The 20,801-nt window shown below is 34.5% G+C and overlaps 1 protein-coding gene across 13 annotated transcripts in view; it reads right to left on the minus strand.

The window, feature by feature from the left end:
• Positions 1–20,801, minus strand: part of CAMK2D (calcium/calmodulin dependent protein kinase II delta) — a 311,448-nt gene that overhangs the window by 15,495 nt on the left and 275,152 nt on the right. For all 13 annotated transcript variants that reach the window (XM_045799095.2, XM_045799098.2, XM_087866404.1 and 10 more), the window contains one exon: positions 20,328–20,376. In XM_045799095.2, coding sequence (XP_045655051.1) covers positions 20,328–20,376 — 49 coding nt within the window. The remainder of the gene's footprint in view (positions 1–20,327; positions 20,377–20,801) is intronic.

Here is a 20,801-nt window from a genome sequence, read left to right on the forward strand (position 1 = left end):
CCACCTCACTGCTGCAAAATCATCTCTACAGAATAGAGCTAACCGTGCCCCTCTCCTCCACCGTCTAGAAGCGGAGCCCAAGCTTCTTTGTTCTTGAAAGGTCTTCCTACTTTATTTTGCTAGCTTTGACTCTTGACACTTCTTTTCCCCCAGGAGTCCCACATAACCTATTCTACAACTCCACCAAGGGCCTCACTCTTCCTCAACTGGTCCTGGCTCTTTGATAATGCTATGCCTTTTCTCACACTATTTCTTCTGTCTGGAAACTCTCCCTCTTCTGTCTGGAAATCTTCAATATTCTGCTCCAAAGTTATCACTTCCTTATAGCCTTTTCTAGGCTTCATTTGCAGCTTTTTGGTTGTATTGCAGTCCTCCTAAAGCATCATCACAGGATGTTCATATATCCGCCTAGGACTTGACCGTTTTCTAGCTTCAAAGCCTAGCACTGAGTAAATGTCTATAAATGCATGCACATGTGAATAAATACACAGATAAGGTATCTAAAATATTATGTGCATTTTGAAACATTAGATAAGTGCCACGTATATGGGTGATGATGATCGTTTCTGATAGCAGTCTGAATGTGACGGAGCTAACTGAAAAGGCACTCACGGATCTTGCATATCTCATAATCGGCAGAGGCCACAGGACTTTAAATGCCAGAGTAATCTATATAGGCTTAGGTAGATAAACTAGACATATTTAGTCAATGTTTAAACTTGTAATTTCTTTTCAAGAGAATTGAGTGCAGTGAAAGATCCTAGTTAATCAAGCTTGAGCTTTTCAGTAGTTCTAGATTTTGGATTAACCAATGTGCTGAAATTAAACTACTTGATAATAAACCTTGATATTCAGGAGGTTATCTGGCCTACTATGAAACTCACATTAGGAAATGAACTGAATTTATAGATGCAAATTGATCTTTACTAAAATGTTAGCAGAATATCACACACTGAAATCTTTCAGAGAACTGTGCCTAAAGATTACTTACTCATGATCAAAAGTTGCACAATAAAATTACAGCTTTTATATATATATAGGCTTATTAGCAATTCTGCTCACTTAAAAAAAAAAAGATTTATTTATTTGAGAGACAGGGAGAGAGACACCAGGGGTTGGGTGGGGGCAGGGAGAGGCAGAGAGAGAAACCCAAGCAGACACCGCTGAGTGTGGAGCCCTGTGCGGGGCTCCATCTCACGACTCTGAGATCATGACCCGAGCTGAAACCAAGAGTCAAACGCTTAAACTGACTGAGCCACCCAGGTGCTCTGCTCATCTACTTTTTGCCAATAGGTATAGTTCTATTTAATTTAACTTCTTCTTTCTACATTTCTCAGAGGTATTGGGCACTTGGCTGCCAGAGACTTGAAGGACAGGGAGGTTAAGTGACTTGCTCAAGTCATCCAGCGAAGTCAGAAGCAGTGCCAGAGCTGGAGCTTTATTTGGCTGAGATATCTGTTTAACTCACTAATCTATGTTCCTTTCCAGCCCACAGTGCCTAATTCAATATTTTGAAATCATAAACTAAATGAACCACCTAAGTGCCTTTGAACTTGCTCTGGCAAGGTGACTGACTACTTAATTACTGAGCCAAGCTTGTAATTAATTATTATACCAATTTCACAAAACTGGGTGCCCCATGGTTTTATTGTCTTTTTCCATGCTGCCATTAACAAAAATAACTCTTAGGAATAGTTATTATCTTAGGCAAATATACAAATTAGGATCATTTTCATGCTCTTGATAGTTTTATAGAAAAAGGTGCCTATCAACTCAGCTTTTTGGCATTTCCTATGCAATTAACAGCTTGCTTCTTAGTGATTTCATTTTTATTTCACTAGTTTAATGTATTAACATTCAGGAGAGTAATTTACATTATTTTGGCTTTTAAAATCAAGCCCATAGAAAATTTTAGAGTTGACTGGTTTAACCTTTAATATTTTTTTTCAAATTAAAACCTGGAAATTACCAAATTTCTATTTAAGAATTGCTGTAAAACTCACTTATCCAGAAGCCTCCTGTTCAACAAGTCAACTACTCAGCTCTTTAATCACTAGAAGCTCTCAAAATTAAAAAAAAAAAATTATTCACACCGTCTTTGTACTTTGCTCTATAAAAACTACTCTTCGTTTCAAAGCATAAAATGTTAATTGGGGGAAGAAATACTATTAATCTTAGCCCTGTGAAGTTGCTATGACCTGACAATAAATGACTAACAAATATTTAAAACAGAAAACTCCAGCATTGGGATCACATAGTGTAAGTGAAAATAGGATTGCTTTTTAAAAAAAGTTTGTGAGGATATCACTGGGTTATAAAATACGGCAAGGTCATTCCTAAAATGACTCTGGATTTAAAGAAGAAGTAAAATATTTACTATTTTTCTAAATTAAGGGATGTGCATTTAGAAAGATTTTCATTAAAAATGGCTTAAGTAAAAGTTTTAGAGTTAAAAAAACTATACATGGTTGTATAGAATATTTGCTTATATGAAAGAATTCAGTCTAACCACATTAAAAGCAATTGAATAACTGTTCTGCCATCCTCAGCTGACTTACAGAAGCTAGAAATAGCACAACGTTGTAAAGACATTATTTTAGTATTTTTAAAAAAGATTTTATTTATTTATTTTAAAGAAAGAAAGAGAGGGAGGGAGAGCACAGAGAGAGAGAGGGAGAAGGAGACTCCCCGTTGACCAGAGAGCCTGATGTGGGACTCCATCCCAGGATCCTGAGATCATGACCTGAACGGAAGGCAGACACGTAACGGACTGAGACACCCAGGCGCCCTGACTTTTTTAGTATGAAGATGTGACTCAGCTAGGGGTGGTAGCACTTCCAGTTAAGAGTTGATGACATGGAAGAAAAAGATTTTAAGAAACGCGTTCAAAGATTCACATCAACCGCTTGAGGATTAAAACTATAGTCTCCTTGATAATGTGCTCGGACCTTGAGGGCATTATGCTAAGTGAAATAAGTCACACAGAGAAAGACAAACACTGTATGCTTTCATTTATATGTGGAATCTACCAGCCAGACAAACAACAAACTCACAGAAAAAGAGATCAGATTTCTGGTTACCAGAGGCAGTACCAGGATAGGAGAAGGGGGAATTGAAGGAAGGTGGTCAAAAGGTACAAACTTCCAGTTATAAGGTAAATAAGTCCTAGGGATGTAATATACAACATGATGACTACAGTTAACACTGTTGGATGGTATATGTGAAAGTTGTTAAGAAAGTTGATCCCAAGAGTCCTCATCAGAAGAAAAAAAAATTTTTTTAAACATGTCTTTTTCTTTCTTTGTTTTTCTTTCTTTCTTTCTTTCTTGTATCTATTTTAGATGCTAAATGTTAACTAAACTTAGTGTGGTAATCATTTTACAATATATGTAAGTCAAATCATTATGCTGTATACCTTAAACTTATATAATGCCATATATCAATTATATCTTTAAAAAAACTGTAGTCTCCTGGCATTCAAATTTATACTTGAATGATAAGAGAAATACCAAGCTTTCTCAAGGAGTATCTCTTCTTCTATTGCAGAACCAAGGTGACAAAGTTATTTTCTCAAAAGAAAATAATCAGACTTGGAAAAGACATAATGAGACAGAATTTTTAAATATTTGGAAAGTTGTTTTTGTTTTTTGACAAGAAGGAAATCCAGCTTTCCCCAAACCCCAGAACTATAATGAGTCCAGTTAACCTCTCCAATCAATTTTACATAGTATCAGCCAAAAAAACCATGTGTGTTTCAGGTCAAAAGTAATTGTCAAAGTATTAATGCTCTGTCCTTCAGTATGAATAGCCAGAAGTGTTTAAAAAAAAAAAAAATCGAGAAGGGTTAAAAGACTGTGCAGTGATGAGAGTAGGCTTCCCCCCCCACAATGGTTTCTATTGCTGTTGTTTAGCTTGATATTTTTAATAACTTATTCCATTCCTATATAAGAAGTACATAATTTGAATTTAGCAAAAAAATAGTTTAGTATATTCTTGGGTAAGTTTATTTATAACTACACTTTCCTGAATAATTCAACTGGTAGATTTGTGAGTGCTCCCTTGGATCAAGAATGCAAGAAAAGCTTAAGAGCATGTCCTCTATACTACAAAACCATTTTAAATCTTTGTTTTGCAAAAACCAAAAATCAAAAGCAAGCAAGCAAACAAACAAAACCCTACCAAAATTAATTGAAGTGTGATGTCCCTGAATTTACTTTAGAGAAAGAACTAGGCTAACGATAGTAAAAGTACACAATATTATTCTGCCTTCACATTTATTGAGCCCCAGCTGATCTTTTAAAGTCTTTTCTCCTTGTTTCCAGGTTCACACAAGTTTAGTCATATTTCAATACTTCTCAGCTTTTTATCACCTACCACTCTATCGATATTTTAACTCTAAGAATCTCATTTCACTTTTTCGTAAGTGTTAAGTACTTCTACTTGTCCCATTCTGAACCATTCCCTTTGATGAAGCTAAGATAACACAGCAGATCTTACTGCCACCCCAAAATACGCAGCAGCATCTCCTGTCGTAATTCTATATTTTCTAGCTAATTCTCATTTTCAACAGCTGCAAAAATAGTAGCTTGTGCTTTCATTACAAAGTCTATCATTATCCAATCCATAGCTTCCAGAATAAATAAATGAGAATTGAAAGGGCAGATGAGGTCCAATGAAGTGGGAAGAGAGAGGCCAATTCACAAAACATCATAGAATCCAGTTGCACTCATACATTATTCAGAGTACTAGAACATCTATAATCAATAGTAAATTAGGGAACTAGTGAAATAAGTTTATAGGACAAATAACATAAATAAGGAGTTTTAATTTAGAAAATTATGGAATAATGATAGATTCTCTTGATAAGTCAGTTATATAATACAGTTGTTTATGACATTGTAGGTCCAAAGGCCATAGTTCAATGTAATATATATGTGCCTGTATGCTTAACTTTGATGATGACCGTTGCTGCCTTTTGAGATGTCAGACCACTGGACTGAAAAGGCATAGCTGCAGTCAGTCTGGATATAAATTTAAAATGGCTTGTCACAACTTGGAAAACTTACTTAGATTTAGAGGAAAATAACTTACATATACCTCCCACTTTCAACACACACACACACACACACACACACACACACACACACACACTCCCTCTCACAAAATGATGTAAATTCCTATAACTCTTCTGTTGTCCCTAGGCATCTGACAGATTGCACTGGTAAGACTCCTAAGACCAAGAGTCATTTTTGTGTTACTACATTTTTCAAAGCTTAATTTGGAAAGGTGAAAATATCCCATCAGACCAGAAGTTCTTAAGTGAGTTCTCAGAGCAAATGTTTTTTATTCAAGTGATACCTTACACTGGCACTATATAATCAGTTCAGCTCTAGGATATTCTGTGCTAAATTCAGCTTAGGAAATCAATGTAAAAGTACTTGTTGGACTATCTTGGCCAAATTTTACAAATCCAGTAAAGTTATTCTTGGTTTAAACAATGTGACCACAGTAATAATTAATGAACCATATATTTCAGAACATATTACTGTCAATACCATTTATTCTAATAAGTATTATAAATGTAAATTATAAATTAACTAATTATTATAAAATGTAACTTAGAGTGGATACAGTATTTTTGAGTAGGGAATATTATTTTGCCTTTATCTATTGAATTCAAATGATGAACATATATCAAATAACCAATTAGGTTATTTGATGAGTAATTAACAGTCCACACTTACAAAATTCATGTCTATAGTATGTTAACTGAGATTAAGACAATAATAAGAATCTTCCATAGAGAATAATTTTGAGCTAAAAAGGAGATACTGACTTGGGAGTTCGGCAGGGCAGACCACCGGGAACATCTTTAAAAATTATCTATTGCACTTCTATGGGCAGATTACACAACACAACAGGATGAGAAGTGAGGTATAATTTAAATAACACTGATAAGGAAATTCTTCAATAACTCATAACATTGCTCATGTTAGAAAATTCTAGTATAGACTCTAAGGATACCAACTGTGGTACAAATACTCAGACATTTATCTCAAACAGTTTTCTGTTATATCCTCCATAACAAATAAACACATTTCATTTTTATTAGCTATTTAAATGATATTATTAAATCCCATCTTACCCTACTCTTCTTTTTACTTGTATAGGGTCTGAGTGAAGAGCTTCAATTTCTTGAAGAAAGAGTTAAAATACACAATCCCGTATGTTCACACTGCTCCTATACTGGTAAAAATACCTCTAAAAAATCATGGTAGTCTCATTTAAATAAGCTACCTTTTCTGTCATTAAAGACCATTAACCTTTTTGGAGGTACTTCTCTACTGTTCAGGAGTATCTTTACATTTTTGTTCACCTTAATTTTGTATAATGTGATACAATACTTGATCAGAATATGAGAAGTCTGAGTGAAGTAGGCTAGGTATAGAATACAAATACTCTATACTCAAAACAGACACCACCACCACAGATTATTTTCCCCAACTGAAAATATTCCCTAGTTCAACTTACAAACAAATGACATTTTGGAGCAGCACTTTTTTCTTTTCTCACATTTTAAATTTGAAAACACATAATAGCAATGGCTTGTCTATTACTCAAACTTCCTAAAATCCAAAACTCTCTCGACATTTGTCATCTGTGTTTTGCTAGGCAGACATATTCTAAATAACCACATGTAGTGATGTTAAAGAAATCAATGATCCTGTAATAAATTATTTAACAAAGAAGTAGCTCTTTCACACTTGATTCGTTAACTTCTATCAAGATGGTTAGTGGCCCTTTGAGGAAACACTGAACTGGATAATTCTAATCTCCAAGAGGGGTATTTTATGTTATGGTTCTTGAGACATTTTCCTTGAGAAGTATGTAAATAATTTTGCATATATATGTTTCTTTTTAAATATGTGTTTTACTTTTGTGGAAAACAAGCAGTCTACATACTTTTACTCTCAACAAAAATAATCAAAACAGCCTAAAGTGAGCTAATCTTTCAAAAACACTTGAAAACATTCAAGGATAAAAGATCAGTTTAGATGAGGGAAGGCTGAATCATTACTTAAAATATTTATGTTTAATTGGAAACAAAGTATATCTCTGAACTCAAAATTTTAATGTAAAAATCTCATAAATAATTTATTTATTGAATGTCTACCATATGGTACCAGGAAAGGAAAAAAGCAGTGAATTAAAATAATCTAACTTTAAATTCATCACAAGTTAAAAGAATACTGTTACTTTAATAAAAGCTTTTAAAAAAATATGAACTTCTATTTTAAGGCAAAAAAATTTTTTCTGTACTTGGACAGCTTTTATGTTTATGTATGTAAATTGGCTGGATTCTATATGTGGATTTTAACATTTAGAGATATTTACCCACTTATCTGAAATAAATGGCTTAGAAAGTAGAAACATTGATGCTAAAATTAAAAAAAAACAGGTCTCTTTAAATTTACAGTTTTTTTTCATTGTGAACCTCTGTGCTTATATCATCTACTATTAGGAAAGAATGGCCAGAAATAATATAATTTGACTAAGCAACTATCATGGGCCAGAAATTTAACAAACATTATCTCTCTAGTCAACATGACCATGCTTTATTGTTGTTATTATTATTTTGTTAAACCATATGACACTGTCACTTTTGAACGTTAAAAAAAAAAAAGGTTAAAAAGTGAGATACTACTATCCTCAGAGAGGTTTACATGAGCAATTGGATTACACAGCCCATGAAGTGCTGGGCTGGGATTCAAGCCTAGTATTTTTGACATCAAAGCACATGCTCATCCAAACAGGGACGAGGATCCTATGTGGGTTACTTTTTAAATTTGCAAATTTATATTTTTAGCTCCTAAAGTATGGGGGGAGGGGCAGAGGACATGTGCATAAAAACCTATAAAGATAAAAAGTTGTGATGAGAGCATAACTTTTAGAGAAGTTTCATCATTTTATTGGCTGGTAGGAAATGGCATGATTGATATCCATCATATCTCCTTCCTCCATCAATTAAGTATTTGCTTTTCCTATTATTACCACTTGTCTAGATGCTGCAGATACAGCAGTGGACAAAATAAAAATCTCTGCCCTGAAGAAATTTACATTCTAGTAGAGGAACAAAGAGACATTAAAGAAGTAAAATAAATATTTCACATAATGTAAAGTATTAGGTGAAAGTAAAGCAGAAAAAGAGAATGGAATTGCTGGATTTGAAGGCACAATTTAAAGTAGGATCATCAAGGTCTGAGAGGGTAACATTTAATCAGAGACAAAAAGAGAAGAGGCAGCAAGCAACACGGAATGTGTATCAGGACATAACAGGCAGGGAACAGCAAGTGCAAAGGCCCTAAGGCAGGAACCTGCTTGATAGGGTTTCAGGAATAGTGTTCTTGAGGTATATAATACGAGATGAGGCCAGATGGTAACAGGCGGCACAGGTGGTGGAAGTTCTTGTCATGGAGGGACTTTTAATTCTGAAACGGCTCTGGCACACTATATTGTACACCTGAAACTAATATAACACTGTATGTTAATTATATTGCAATAAAAGTAAAAAAATAAAAAAATAAAAATAAAATGGCTGTGGCAGTCATTGGAAAGTACAGAGTGGAAACATTACACAATCTGATATATTTTAAAAGTGTTACTCTGACTACTATGTTGTGAATAGACCATAATCAGGTAATGCTAAAGCAAGGAGAGTGGCTAAAAAAGTCATGTCCATGATATGGGCAAAGATGATGTATCTTGGACCAGGGTGGTGGAAGTGGAGGTTAGTGAGCAGTTGTCAAGTGGGGGGAAAATGTGTGTATTTTGAAGGGAGAGCCGGTAGGATTTGCTGATAGACTGACAAACTGGATGTAGAGTGTAAGCAAAACTGAGGAGACAAAGAAAGCTCTAAGATGATGACCCAGGAGTATTTAAGGAACTAGAATACACCATAGGCATGTCAGATTCAGTTTTCATAGATGCATTTGAACACAGATACATGAAAAATGGTTGGAGACATGATATATAGGAAAAATGCAATTAGATCAAAACACTGCAGACTGGTACTGATATGATGCAGGTGAGGATAAATAAAAAAGGAATGCTTCCTGGAGGTGTCAGTAACATTTTAAAAGCACTGACATTTTAAAGCATAATTTAATCTATAACATGAAATAATTTTACAAAGAATTTTTATGTTTCTTTTTAAAGAAAACACAGCTGAATAGTTTGGGAATATTCAAACCTGAGTATAGGTTTTAAATTTTCTGTTCTAATCTAAAGAGATCAAACCAACCATCCAAAGGTATTTGTATATTGCAAATTGTTTCCTTTTGGTACTGAAGTACCCACATACATATAATTAGTCATATAATATGGCTTTAGCAGGGACATTTATTTTACCATAGTAAAACAAATTACAGCAATCCCAATAACTAAATCAGTATTTCTTTCTTTCTTTTTTTTTTTTTTTTTGGATATATAATGTAACATTGTTCTCTTGGGCAATGTTGTTTAGCAGAATTTGCCAATCCATTATAAGAAAATAAGCATCATGGTTGGTACCTTCATTCAGTAATGCCTTCTCTGTTTCTTCTTGTAGTATCTTGGTTCTCCACCTAACATGGTTTGAAACTGAATGACCTGTGACCAGGTAAAATAGTAAAAATGCCCAGGGCTGAGATTCATTTGACTATTTTACACCTAATGCCTCCTAAGGAAATCGAAGGGATCTGAGCAGAAGTCCATACCAACAACAACAACAAGAACAACAACCAACAACAAAAGGCCATTTCACTGATTCGCTGATGAATAAGAAGAATCACTAAATAAAACAGACATATAATTTCTAGGTATAATTATTGGTAGAAAATAATACAAACTCAGCAAAGCAGATAGTATTTTATTATTTTATTCTAATAAATAATTTCAGAATTATATAATTCATAGCTAATAAAAACAAATAATTATAATTTAATTTCTGCATAGAAATGTATGAAGTAAAATAATTTTAGATATTTAAAGTAATTTTATATAGTAGATACTTTAAAAACTTGAAATACAGCCCCATAATAATTCTTACTGGGATGTGTTAGTACTAATTTTACAGTCTATTCGTGCCATGCTAACATTTTGAATATACAGGTTGGTGGACACCATTTTTTTCCATTGCAATAATATTCCATAAAACTGCAGTTTATTCCTGTATTTGACTTTGAATTAAATGTCTTTTTATAATTGTTTTGGATAATTTATATTATTATCATCTATATTTATTATATATTACTTTATAATGTACAATTTTAACACTTTAAAAATATGAGACCTCATAACAATTTTAGTAGTATTGCATTAAAGTAGGGTAGATAAAAACCTTACAACTCTATATTGTTGATTTCAATATCTAAATTCTGTAATCAGGAAGGCTGAGCCACAAAGTTATACAACTTGCTCTAAGCAAGTTAGATAAAAGAACTACAAACAGGAGTGTAAACTCTGGATTCCAATCAGATCCTTGCTAATATTTTTTTGTCATCAAAAACAGTAATGAAGTTACAATCTGAAAAGGTAAAGGAGACAGAGAAAGTAATAAAATACTTTAAAACTTGCACATAATTTTAAATTTAGTTGCTTATTAAATTGGACCATTTTTATTAGGTAATGGGAAATACAGATACATAGAAAAAAAAGAAAGTTTTATACTCAATACATATACAACTATATTATAATGTAAATTAGATCTTGCTAACTACAAAATTTTTGATTGTATAAGTTGTCTCATTATCTCTTATATTTTAACTTCCACATCTAAGAATAGTATATGTTAGATTATCTAAGAATAGTATATGTTAGATTTTTAATCTCTGAATTTTTTTTTAAGAGGAACCATTTTTTTTTTTAAGATTTTATTTATTTATGTGACAGAGAGACAGCCAGCGAGAGAGGGAACATAGCAGGGGAGTGGGAGAGGAAGAAGCAGGCTCCCAGCGGAGGAGACCGATATGGGACTCGATCCTGGAACGCCAGGATCACGCCCTGAGCCGAAGGCAGACGCTTAACGACTGCGCTACCCAGGCGCCCCTAATCTCTGAATTATTACATTATTAAATTATTAAAATAAATTCAAAATTATAAAACTGGTAGTTTAATCATGATTTGGAAATTGATTAAGAAGAAATAAAAAGTACACGTAAAGAAATGAAAATGAAAATGCAATGGTCCACAACCTTTGGGATGTAGCAAAAGTGGTTCTAGGATGGAAGTATATAGCAATATAGGACTACCTCAAGAAGCAAGAAAAATCTCAAATAAACAACCTAATATTACACCAAAGAAGCTAGAAAAAGAACAAACAAAATCTGAAACCAGCAAAAGAAAGAAAATAGTAAAGATTAGAGCAGAAATAAAAGATATAGAAACTAAGAAAAACAGTGAAACAAATCAATGAAAGCAATACTTGGTTCTCTGAGAAGATGAACAAATAGCAAGACTCATCAAAAAAAGAGAAAGAGAGAGAACTCAAAATAAGCAAAATCATCAACGTAACAGGAGAAATAACAACACCATAGCAATACAAACTGTAACAGAATACCATGAAAAACTACATGCCAACAAATTAGACGACCAGAAGAAATGGATACATGCCTAGAAAAATTTAACCTCCCAAAACTAAAGCAGGAAGATATAGAAAATCTGAAAAGACCAATTATCAGCAAGGATATGGAATTGGCAATCAAAGAACTCCAAAAAAACAGAAGTCCGGGACCAGATGGCTTCATAGATGAATTCTACCAAACACTTAAAGAAGAGTTAATACCTATTCTACTCATGCTAGTCCAAAAAATAGAAGGGAAATTCCCAAATTCATTCTATGTGGCCTGTATCACCCTTATACCAAAACTAGATACAGACACCACAAAAAGAAAGGAAAGGAAAGGAAAGGAAAGGAAAGGAAAGGAAAGGAAAGGAAAGGAAAGGAAAGGAGGAAGGAAGGAAGGAAGGAAGGAAGGAAGGAAGGAAGGAAGGAAGGAAGGAAGAAAGAACTACAGGCCAATACCTGTGATGAACATAGGTGTAAAAATGAAATCCATAAGCAAACTGAATCCAACAATACATTAAAATAATCATTCACCACAATCAAGTGAGATTTATTCCTGGGATGCAGGGTGGTCCAATATTTGCAAGTCAATCAATGTGATATTGCACATCAATAAGAGAAAAGATAAAAAAACCATATGATCACAGATGCAGATAAAGCATTTGAGAAAGTACAACATCCATTCATGATAAAAACCCTCAACAAAGTAGGTTTAGAAGGAACATATCTCAACATAAGAAAGACCACATATGAAAAACTACAGTGAACATCATACTCAATGGGAAAAACAGAGCTTTTCTCCTGAGGTCAGGAACAAGACAAGGATGTCCACTCTTACCACTGTTATTCAACATTGTACAGGAAGTCCTAGCCACAGTAATTAGACAACAAAAAGAAAGAAAAGGCATCCACATTGGTAAGAAAGAAGTAAAACTTTCACTATTTGTAGATGACATGATATTACATACAGAAAACCTTGAAGACAGAAAACCTTAAAGAACTGATCAACAAATTCAGTAAAGTTGCAGGATACAAATCAACCTATAGAAATCTGTTGCATTTCTATACACTAATAATGAAGCAGCCGAAAGAAAAATTAATAAAACAATCCCATTTGCAATTGCACCAAAAATAAGATACCAAAGAATAAACCTAACCAAAGAGGTGAAAAACCTATATTCTGAAAATTATAAAACACTAATGAAAGAAATTGAAGATAATACAAAGAAATAGAAAGACACTGCATGCTCAGGGATTGGAAGAACAAATATTGCTAAAATGTCTATATTACCCAAAGTGATTTACAGATTTAATGCAATCCCTGTCAAAATACCAACAGCATTTTTCATAAAACTATAACAAAAAATCCTACAATTTGTATGGAACTACAAAATACACCAAGTAGCCAAAGCAATTTTGAAAAAGAAAAACAAAGGTAGAGGCATCCCAATTACCAACTTCAAGTTATATTACAAAGCTGTAGTAATCGAAACAGTTTGGTACTAGCATAAAAATAGACACACAGATCAATGGAACAGAATAGAAAACCTGGAAATGAACCTACAATTACATGGTCAATTAATCTTTTACAAACCAGGAAAGAATATCCAATGAGAAAAAAATAGTCGCTTCAACAAACAGTGTTGGGAAAACTGGGCAGCAACATGCAAAAGAATGAAACTGGATCACTTTCTTATACTAAACACAAAAATAAGCTCAAAATGGATTAAAGACCTAAATTTGAGACCTAAAACCATAAAAATCCTAGAAGAGAGCACAGGTAGTAATTTTCTGACATCAGCCGTAGCAACATTTTTCTAGATATGTCTCCTGAGGCAAGGGAAATGAAAGCAAAAATAAATTATTAGGATTACATCAAAATAAAACGCTTCTGCACAGAAGGAAACAAGGAACACAACCTTCCTACACAAGGAAACAATCCACAAAACTAAACGACAACCTAGAGAATGGGAGAAGATATTTGCAAATGACCTATCTGGTAAAAGGTTAGTATCCAAACTATATAAAGAACTTATACAACTCAACATCCCAAAAGCAAATAATCCAATTAAAAATGGGCAGAAAACATGAAGAGACATTTCTCTGAAGAAGACAGAAGCTGGCCAGTGGACACATGAGCAGATGCTCAACATCACTTCTCATCAGGGAAATGGAAATCAAAACTGCAATGAGATATGACCTCACACCTATCAGAATGGCTAAAATCAAAAACACAAGAAACAAGTATTGGCAACGAAGTGGAGAAAAAGGAACTCTCATGCACTGATGGTAGGAATGTAAACTGGTGCAGACACTTGGAAGGTTCCTCAAAAAGTTAAAAATAGAACTACCCCAAGATCCAGTAATCACACTACTGGGTATTTATTCAAAGAACACAAAAACAGTAATTAAAAGGGATACATGCACCCCTATGTTTATTGCAGCATTATTTAGAATAGCCAAATTATAGAAGTAGCCCACGTGTCCATCAATAGATGAATGGATAGAGAAGATATGGTAAATGTATATACACATACAAACACAGACACACATAGGAATATTACGCAGCCATAAAAAAGAATGAAATCTTGCCATTTACAAAGACATGGATGGAGCTAGAGAATATAACGCTAAGTCAAATAAGTCAGTCAGAGAAAGACAAATACTACATGATTTCACTCATATGTGAGATTTAAGAAACAAACAAATGAGCAAAGGAAAAAAGTGTGTGGGGGGGAGACAAACCAAGAAACAGACTCTTAACTATAGATAACAAACTGATGGTTACCAGAGGGGAGGTGGGTGGGTGGAGGAGAGGTGAGGTAGGGGATGGGGATTAAGGAGTGCTACTTGTTGTGATGAGTACTGGGTGATATATGGAATTGTTGAGTTGCTATACTGTATACCTGAAACTAATAAAACACTGTATGGTAACTATACTGGAATGAAAATAAAATAAAATTAAAAAAAATACCACCAAACCCCAAAATAAGGTGAAGTAAAAATAAAATTTAAATAAGAGTTCATCTGTTTTCAAAGAATAATATTTTTTAAAAAAAGTACAGCAATTAGCAAATATTTTTACGCTTCAGTTCTGAAAGACAACTGCTTATTTAATTAACAAGTTGCGCCTTGATATAGGTCCTTGGTGGTCATTTTAAATATAAGTATTGGGAAAGTATGTTAAAACACATTACATTTTTTTCTTATGAGAGCCAAACCTGGCTAAAATGCAATACATTAATATGTTTTCTATGTCACAAGCTTTTGTCAATAAAAATACTAAACCTGTAGCCTAGTTTCAATATAAACATTATGAAAAGCATGGTTTGTAAATACAAGATTTTTAAGTAATAATAAAAAAGATTGGGAAATTGATGGCAGGAATCTTAGAACACACATGATTTAGAACTTATGAAGTACTGAGTAAAATAGTGCTCCATTATTTTCTAAAAGTATATAGAGTTTTGCAAACTTGCTAAAAAAGCCATTTATAGAAACTTTGAACTGAGAAAAACCCTATTTATTAATATAGGGTAAGCCTGTGTTTTCTTAATGATAAAGTGAGTAGCTACATGGTTTTGTTAGTTGGTTTTGATCATTTTGATTTAGGACTTTGCTTTAAGCCAGAGTGGCAGCAGTTTTGACCCTGTATTTTGTCAGCATGGCTAATGAAGCCTGAGGCTATCACTGACAAACTTGAGATACAAACCTAGTGGGAGGCAAAGAGTAAATGGAAAAACCTGAGTGAGTATGGAGGTAAAATAAAGGAATGTAAAAAAGAAAAATAAAGAGAAATGAAGTTACTTTATGTTGGTAGTAAAGCAGAATAAATTCTTCATCAGTTCTATAAGTTACTGATCCTGATTAAAAAGTTAAAAGATCAACAGGCAGATACACACATGTAGACATGAATTTTTCTAAGTAAACCTGTTTAAAAATCAAATTTGGATTAGAAATCTGAAAGAAGTTATTAGGCACTGCACTACAGGTCTTCTAAGACACTTTTAACCTAATGGAATGACATAATTATCAAAGGTTCTTAAATGACATAACCCGAAGTTTCTTGATTTGCAGATTCTCTTGAAGAGAGAAAGGCGTGCAGGACAAATGCTGAGTTACAAACCACAGAGCGATCCAAAGAAGACTGGTATCGTGTGATCATCTGCCTCGGGGAGTTCTACCCAGTAATGATGGTTTTCACTGAAAATGGAACTTAAGAATAGTTGAGTCTGAGTATTCCGTCATCACACTGTCCACTAATGTACAGATTCACAAAGACATACACACAAAGTTCATTAACCAAGTGATTCTGTAGATGAGCCAAGACCTTTATATCCAGATGTCATCAAATACCAGGCCCCATTCAAATGATAAGTGTGTCAACCCTTGCCCTTAATTGGGCCTTTTGCAAACATTCTATGCAACTTCATTATCGTCATCTAGTTGTCAGCAAAAGGAAAAAGAGGATACACCAGAATGAAGTCCCCATTCACAGTCACGCTCTTAGCAATACATTTCTGCTTGTTGTGCAGAGCTTCACTGGTCTAGACCCGTAAGAAAGATGAAATGCAGCAAGAGATCCAAACAGCTACTCAATGGTGAGCTGTATGCAATGAGATGCTGGAAGCAGGATGAGTGACAGAGATGATATAAGGGCACAGAGGAGCCCAACTTCGACAGGTGTTGCACAATTCTGGAACTCTAGGAAAGGGCAGCAGATGGACCAAACGGATGCATACCCATCAGGAAGAAGCAGCTGACTCTGAGCAATGGTGTTGGCAGGTTATGAGGTGGAGAGACATTGTGGTATACAGCGACAGGCCCTGCAAACTGTGGCTACAGCCACAAACCAAAGGACAGTCTTCAAATGTACACAGTGCTGAAAGGACCATTGCTACATATTATTGGCTTTAAGGACACCCATACTCATAGAGAGCCACACTGTTACTGTTGCCATGTACAAGTAATTGCTTTACTTGAAATGTATTCAAAATGGAATGACTATTTCAATAATTTTAGACCTAAAAATCCATATTTTAAAAACACCAGTGAATTCTAATAGGAAAACCTGTTGTTTTGGGGTGTATAAAGCTGTTTTTACTGCACAGTGCTTCTATGGTAATAGCTATGCCTCATTAAGACTCCCATTTATTTTTAAGCCATTACTGTCTTTCCATTACACGGAGTTTCCCACTCAGTTTACAGACAGAGAGTTAGAGATGATATTTGGTTTTTGAATATAGGACAAAATTAGAAATGGCTCAAAAGGTCCATGCTAGGAAGTCCACATTGCCTTGGAAAGAGAAAACTGAACTTAAGAAGATTTTTTAAAAGAAAAATTATAAAACGATCCCTTAGGGTGATGGTGAGCTTGGGAAGGGAAATGTGGTTACAATTAAATGCTGAAGTTTTTTTAAAAATGAAAAATAAAAGGACTTTCAGAAATAAAATGCATTTATCTTGAGTCTCACTTTTTAAAGTCAATTTTCTTGATACTTATTTAATTAGATGAAATAAACAGCCTAAATTACAGCATAAAAGCTTCATATAAAGTGTACTGAAGAACGTCTTGACTCTTGAGTTGTTGAAAGCTCTTGAATAAGACTAGTCACCAAGAGAATATGTGGAGCTCAGACAAACAGAAGGCATTCAATAAATATCTGCTGAATGAAAAACCTCAGGTAGCATACATACAGTTCAAGAATAACATGTAGATTGGGGCCTTATGAAAACCAAAGGCCATTCTGAATGGAACTAACAAGGAAAGCTCAAAGAAAATGGGTCTCCTCCAAATTCTGGCTCTCTAGGTGCTCCAGGTTCCCTGTGAAGGACTATCCATCTATTATGACTAATACTTTCTTCCTCCTTAAGAGCAGTTGGCCTACCTTTTTTCTCCCTGAAAAGGCCAACAAAAGGTATTCTGCTGTTGGTTTTCATTTCTTCCTTTGTCCAGGTTACCATGATGCGTTAATATCTGCCCCGTGTTTCTTTACAGTAGAGAGGGTGTAGAACTGTCACTGCCAGGCTGGTCCGTGGGGATTGGACAGAATGTGCACTACACTGGCATGGAAGCACGTACTTTGGAAGCACGTACAGTGCTATCCCAGGGATCATATGCCACCATGAAACAATGTAAGTCTAGCTACTGGTGTTAGGCGGGACAGCCAGCAGGAATGGATGGAGCATGTGACCGCATGCAGGAGCATGCTAGGGCAATGTGCCTTTAAGAATATGTTCAGAAGTCTGGTGTTTCAGCATGATAACAAAGTTCTATACAGAAGGGAAAGGACTGGAAAGTGTGTGTGGAAGAAAGACAGGCAATTCTGTAGGTAGGATGTGGCTTTGTAGAGAGCGTGTGGCTTTGGTCAGGTTATATAACTGATGATCTTTTTGAATTCCTAGAGCTTAGATATATAGGTAAATTTGGGTCCTAACAGAGCTGGTCAATAGACATTCTCTACCAAGCTACCCGGAGCTATAGCAAACTCTGAGGTAAAGAGAAAAGAGCACAGTCGTACAAATGCAGAAATCAGTTAGGATCTTTCTGAAGGACTGTGTCCCGATTAATGAAGAGATTCCCATACAAGCATATCACCAGCACAATAAATACATTAAAAATATTTATGACAGTTTTGTGTACCACCTGTCTTGTAGTCAGAATGATGGCCTGGGTGATTTTTTAAAGTGTTTTCTAGTCTGACAGGTTTCTGGCATCATTCAATGTAAAAAAGGTCAGCCACCAAAAAGCTGTGTGGGTCTTACAGAGAATACAAATGATGCCTAATGTGTTATATCTGTGACTCTGTGGCCATATCCATGCAAGGAAAATTAAGCAGAAACTTCAATAACTTATTCACTGAGTTCAAAGAAATAAACCAAAGCACTTTGGGGTCAGTAATCAACTAGACATTTCTTTCCATCTCAATATTATGTTTAATTTCTCTAACATTTGGTGTGTGTAGTCTCAGCACGTAACCATAAAGACAAACACTATCTCCATTTGTGAAATCCCAGAGCCAAGTTTTCTGAGAGGTGCTGATACAATTTTATTTCATCAAAAATTATTATGAACTATAAGGCAGGACTGACAGGGATTCTGTTTATATGTTGATATTTACATGGATTAACAGTGATTGTCCTAAACCAAAACTTAGTGAAGAGTCAAATTCAGGTGAGAAAGACCACTTATTCAAACCCTGCTTCTGATCACCAAGAAATATGTTTATTAGGATGTATTGCACAGAGTGAGGTGTTGCTATTCTAATATTCTTTAGCTGTTTAAAGATTCAGTCTTTCTAGGAGATAATGCACGGGTTTATTTCCCCTGATTCTTGCTCCAGAGAAGAATGTACAAAGTCATATAAACATTTTGCTTGGCGGAAAGAGCTAATGAATCCAAAATACTTACAAAGATGATGCTTTCTGAATCACTGAGAAAGCTAAATGGCATACCTGCTTATTTGGTTAAAAAAAAATCTTTTTATCTAATGTGACTGGCATCAATGATTCATAAAATTACTTCTGTTCAAATTTTAGCTCAGGGGCAAGAGCGAGATGAATAGACCTACTAAATAAAATCCTTGACAGAGCTATCCACCTTTCCACTGTAAAGGAAAAAAAAATGACTGACTACCTCTAGCAGAGTTAGGTCAGTACACTAAAATATAAATAAAGAGCACACTTTAATATAATAGAGTCAGCTGTTCTATTCAACCAAAGAGGAAAAAGTCAGCATAGGTGACTGGGAACTTGCGGTCTATAGGCATTTTTATTTCCTAAATTGCCTGTCTCCTTGACCTGAGAATTTCCAGGTTCTTTATTCTATAACATGAATACACTTTTCCAAAACTGTGTCTTACTAATGCCACCTACAAAATGAAAGCCATGTTGATACTATTAGGTAAATAATCTTTCCAAATAATGTTTAATTATCTGACGAATCATTTCTCTGTTTTATGCTCATTTTCCTTTAATACATCTTTAATACTTTTTTAAACATCCTATTGTTACCATTCTGTTTTGGAATGGCTTCTAGACAAGTGGTTGTAGAAACTGTAGGTACATACGCAGAATTACAAAAACGAGAACACAAAACTGTGAAAGCAACTGAAGCAAAATTAACACTTCTAAAACGTCCATGAGACCAAAAAGAAGTCCAAGCATGTTTAGTATGTATGTGCAGAGGCAGGGAGATGTCCAAGGAAATGCTGGCAATGACTCATGTATATTTCTAAAAGAACCTGGGCAACTCAAGTGAATGGAGGTCAGGAATATAGCAGGAAAGTGCACAAAAACCTAGGAAAAAAAGGCTGCCAAATGTTGAACTTCACTGAGACCACTAGGTTTTAAAAAATGGTCCTTTTCATACTCTATTCTTGAACATAAGCTGTTTTCTAGACATAGATACAGATTTTATATTACCTTCTGACTGACACATTTACAATTTGATATTATGTCCCCAGACTGTCATTACTAGTTTAAAATCACCATGTGCTTGAATATCTCACGTTTGTCTATATTTCAAAACAAAGAAAAGAATATAATGTGAAAAAATGGACAAAATCAATACATGTAATCAAAATAATAGTATACATTTAAAAGAAAATTATTTTTGTTTTTTAGAATAGGCCTCGTTCCCAAACTCGTTAGTTACTTGCAACAATTATTTTTCTGATTTAGATGGAGCTCTAATTTGGATTTTCCATTTCTGATTTAATCATACCTTTCACATCTTCATCCTCAATTGTTGTATTTGAACTCTCAGTTGACTCCTGTTGAGAAGAAAACATGTGTTAAGTCGCAAACAATGGAAAACTTCACTTTTTTTCTTCTTAAAATTGGCAAGTGATATACGCATCATGCAAAATTCATCAGCAGGCTGTGTACACATACTGACATGCAGATGGACAAATACATGGTGTGGTTTTCCCAGAAATAAAATGCGAAATGCTGCAAACATTTCAAAAAGGGAGTACTCTGGTGGCCTACTCTGAAGCATGATAAATCTAGGTTATTTGTAGAAGCAGCCAAAGTATGCAACTTATTTTAAGAGCTGTGTAAGGTTGTATTTGGTTACAGTGCCCCATAAGGTGTGCTTTTCCTATATATTTATCAGAAATTGAATAAATTGGCCTAATGAATTTGACCCTAAAATAGAACAATTTCTCTTCCCAATTAATTAATCAGTAAAAACCCC

This window comes from Ursus americanus, chromosome 13 (genome assembly GCF_024610735.1).
Source record: "Ursus americanus isolate L20-20 chromosome 13, mUrsAme1.1.p, whole genome shotgun sequence".
Classification (NCBI taxonomy): Eukaryota; Metazoa; Chordata; class Mammalia; order Carnivora; family Ursidae; genus Ursus; species Ursus americanus.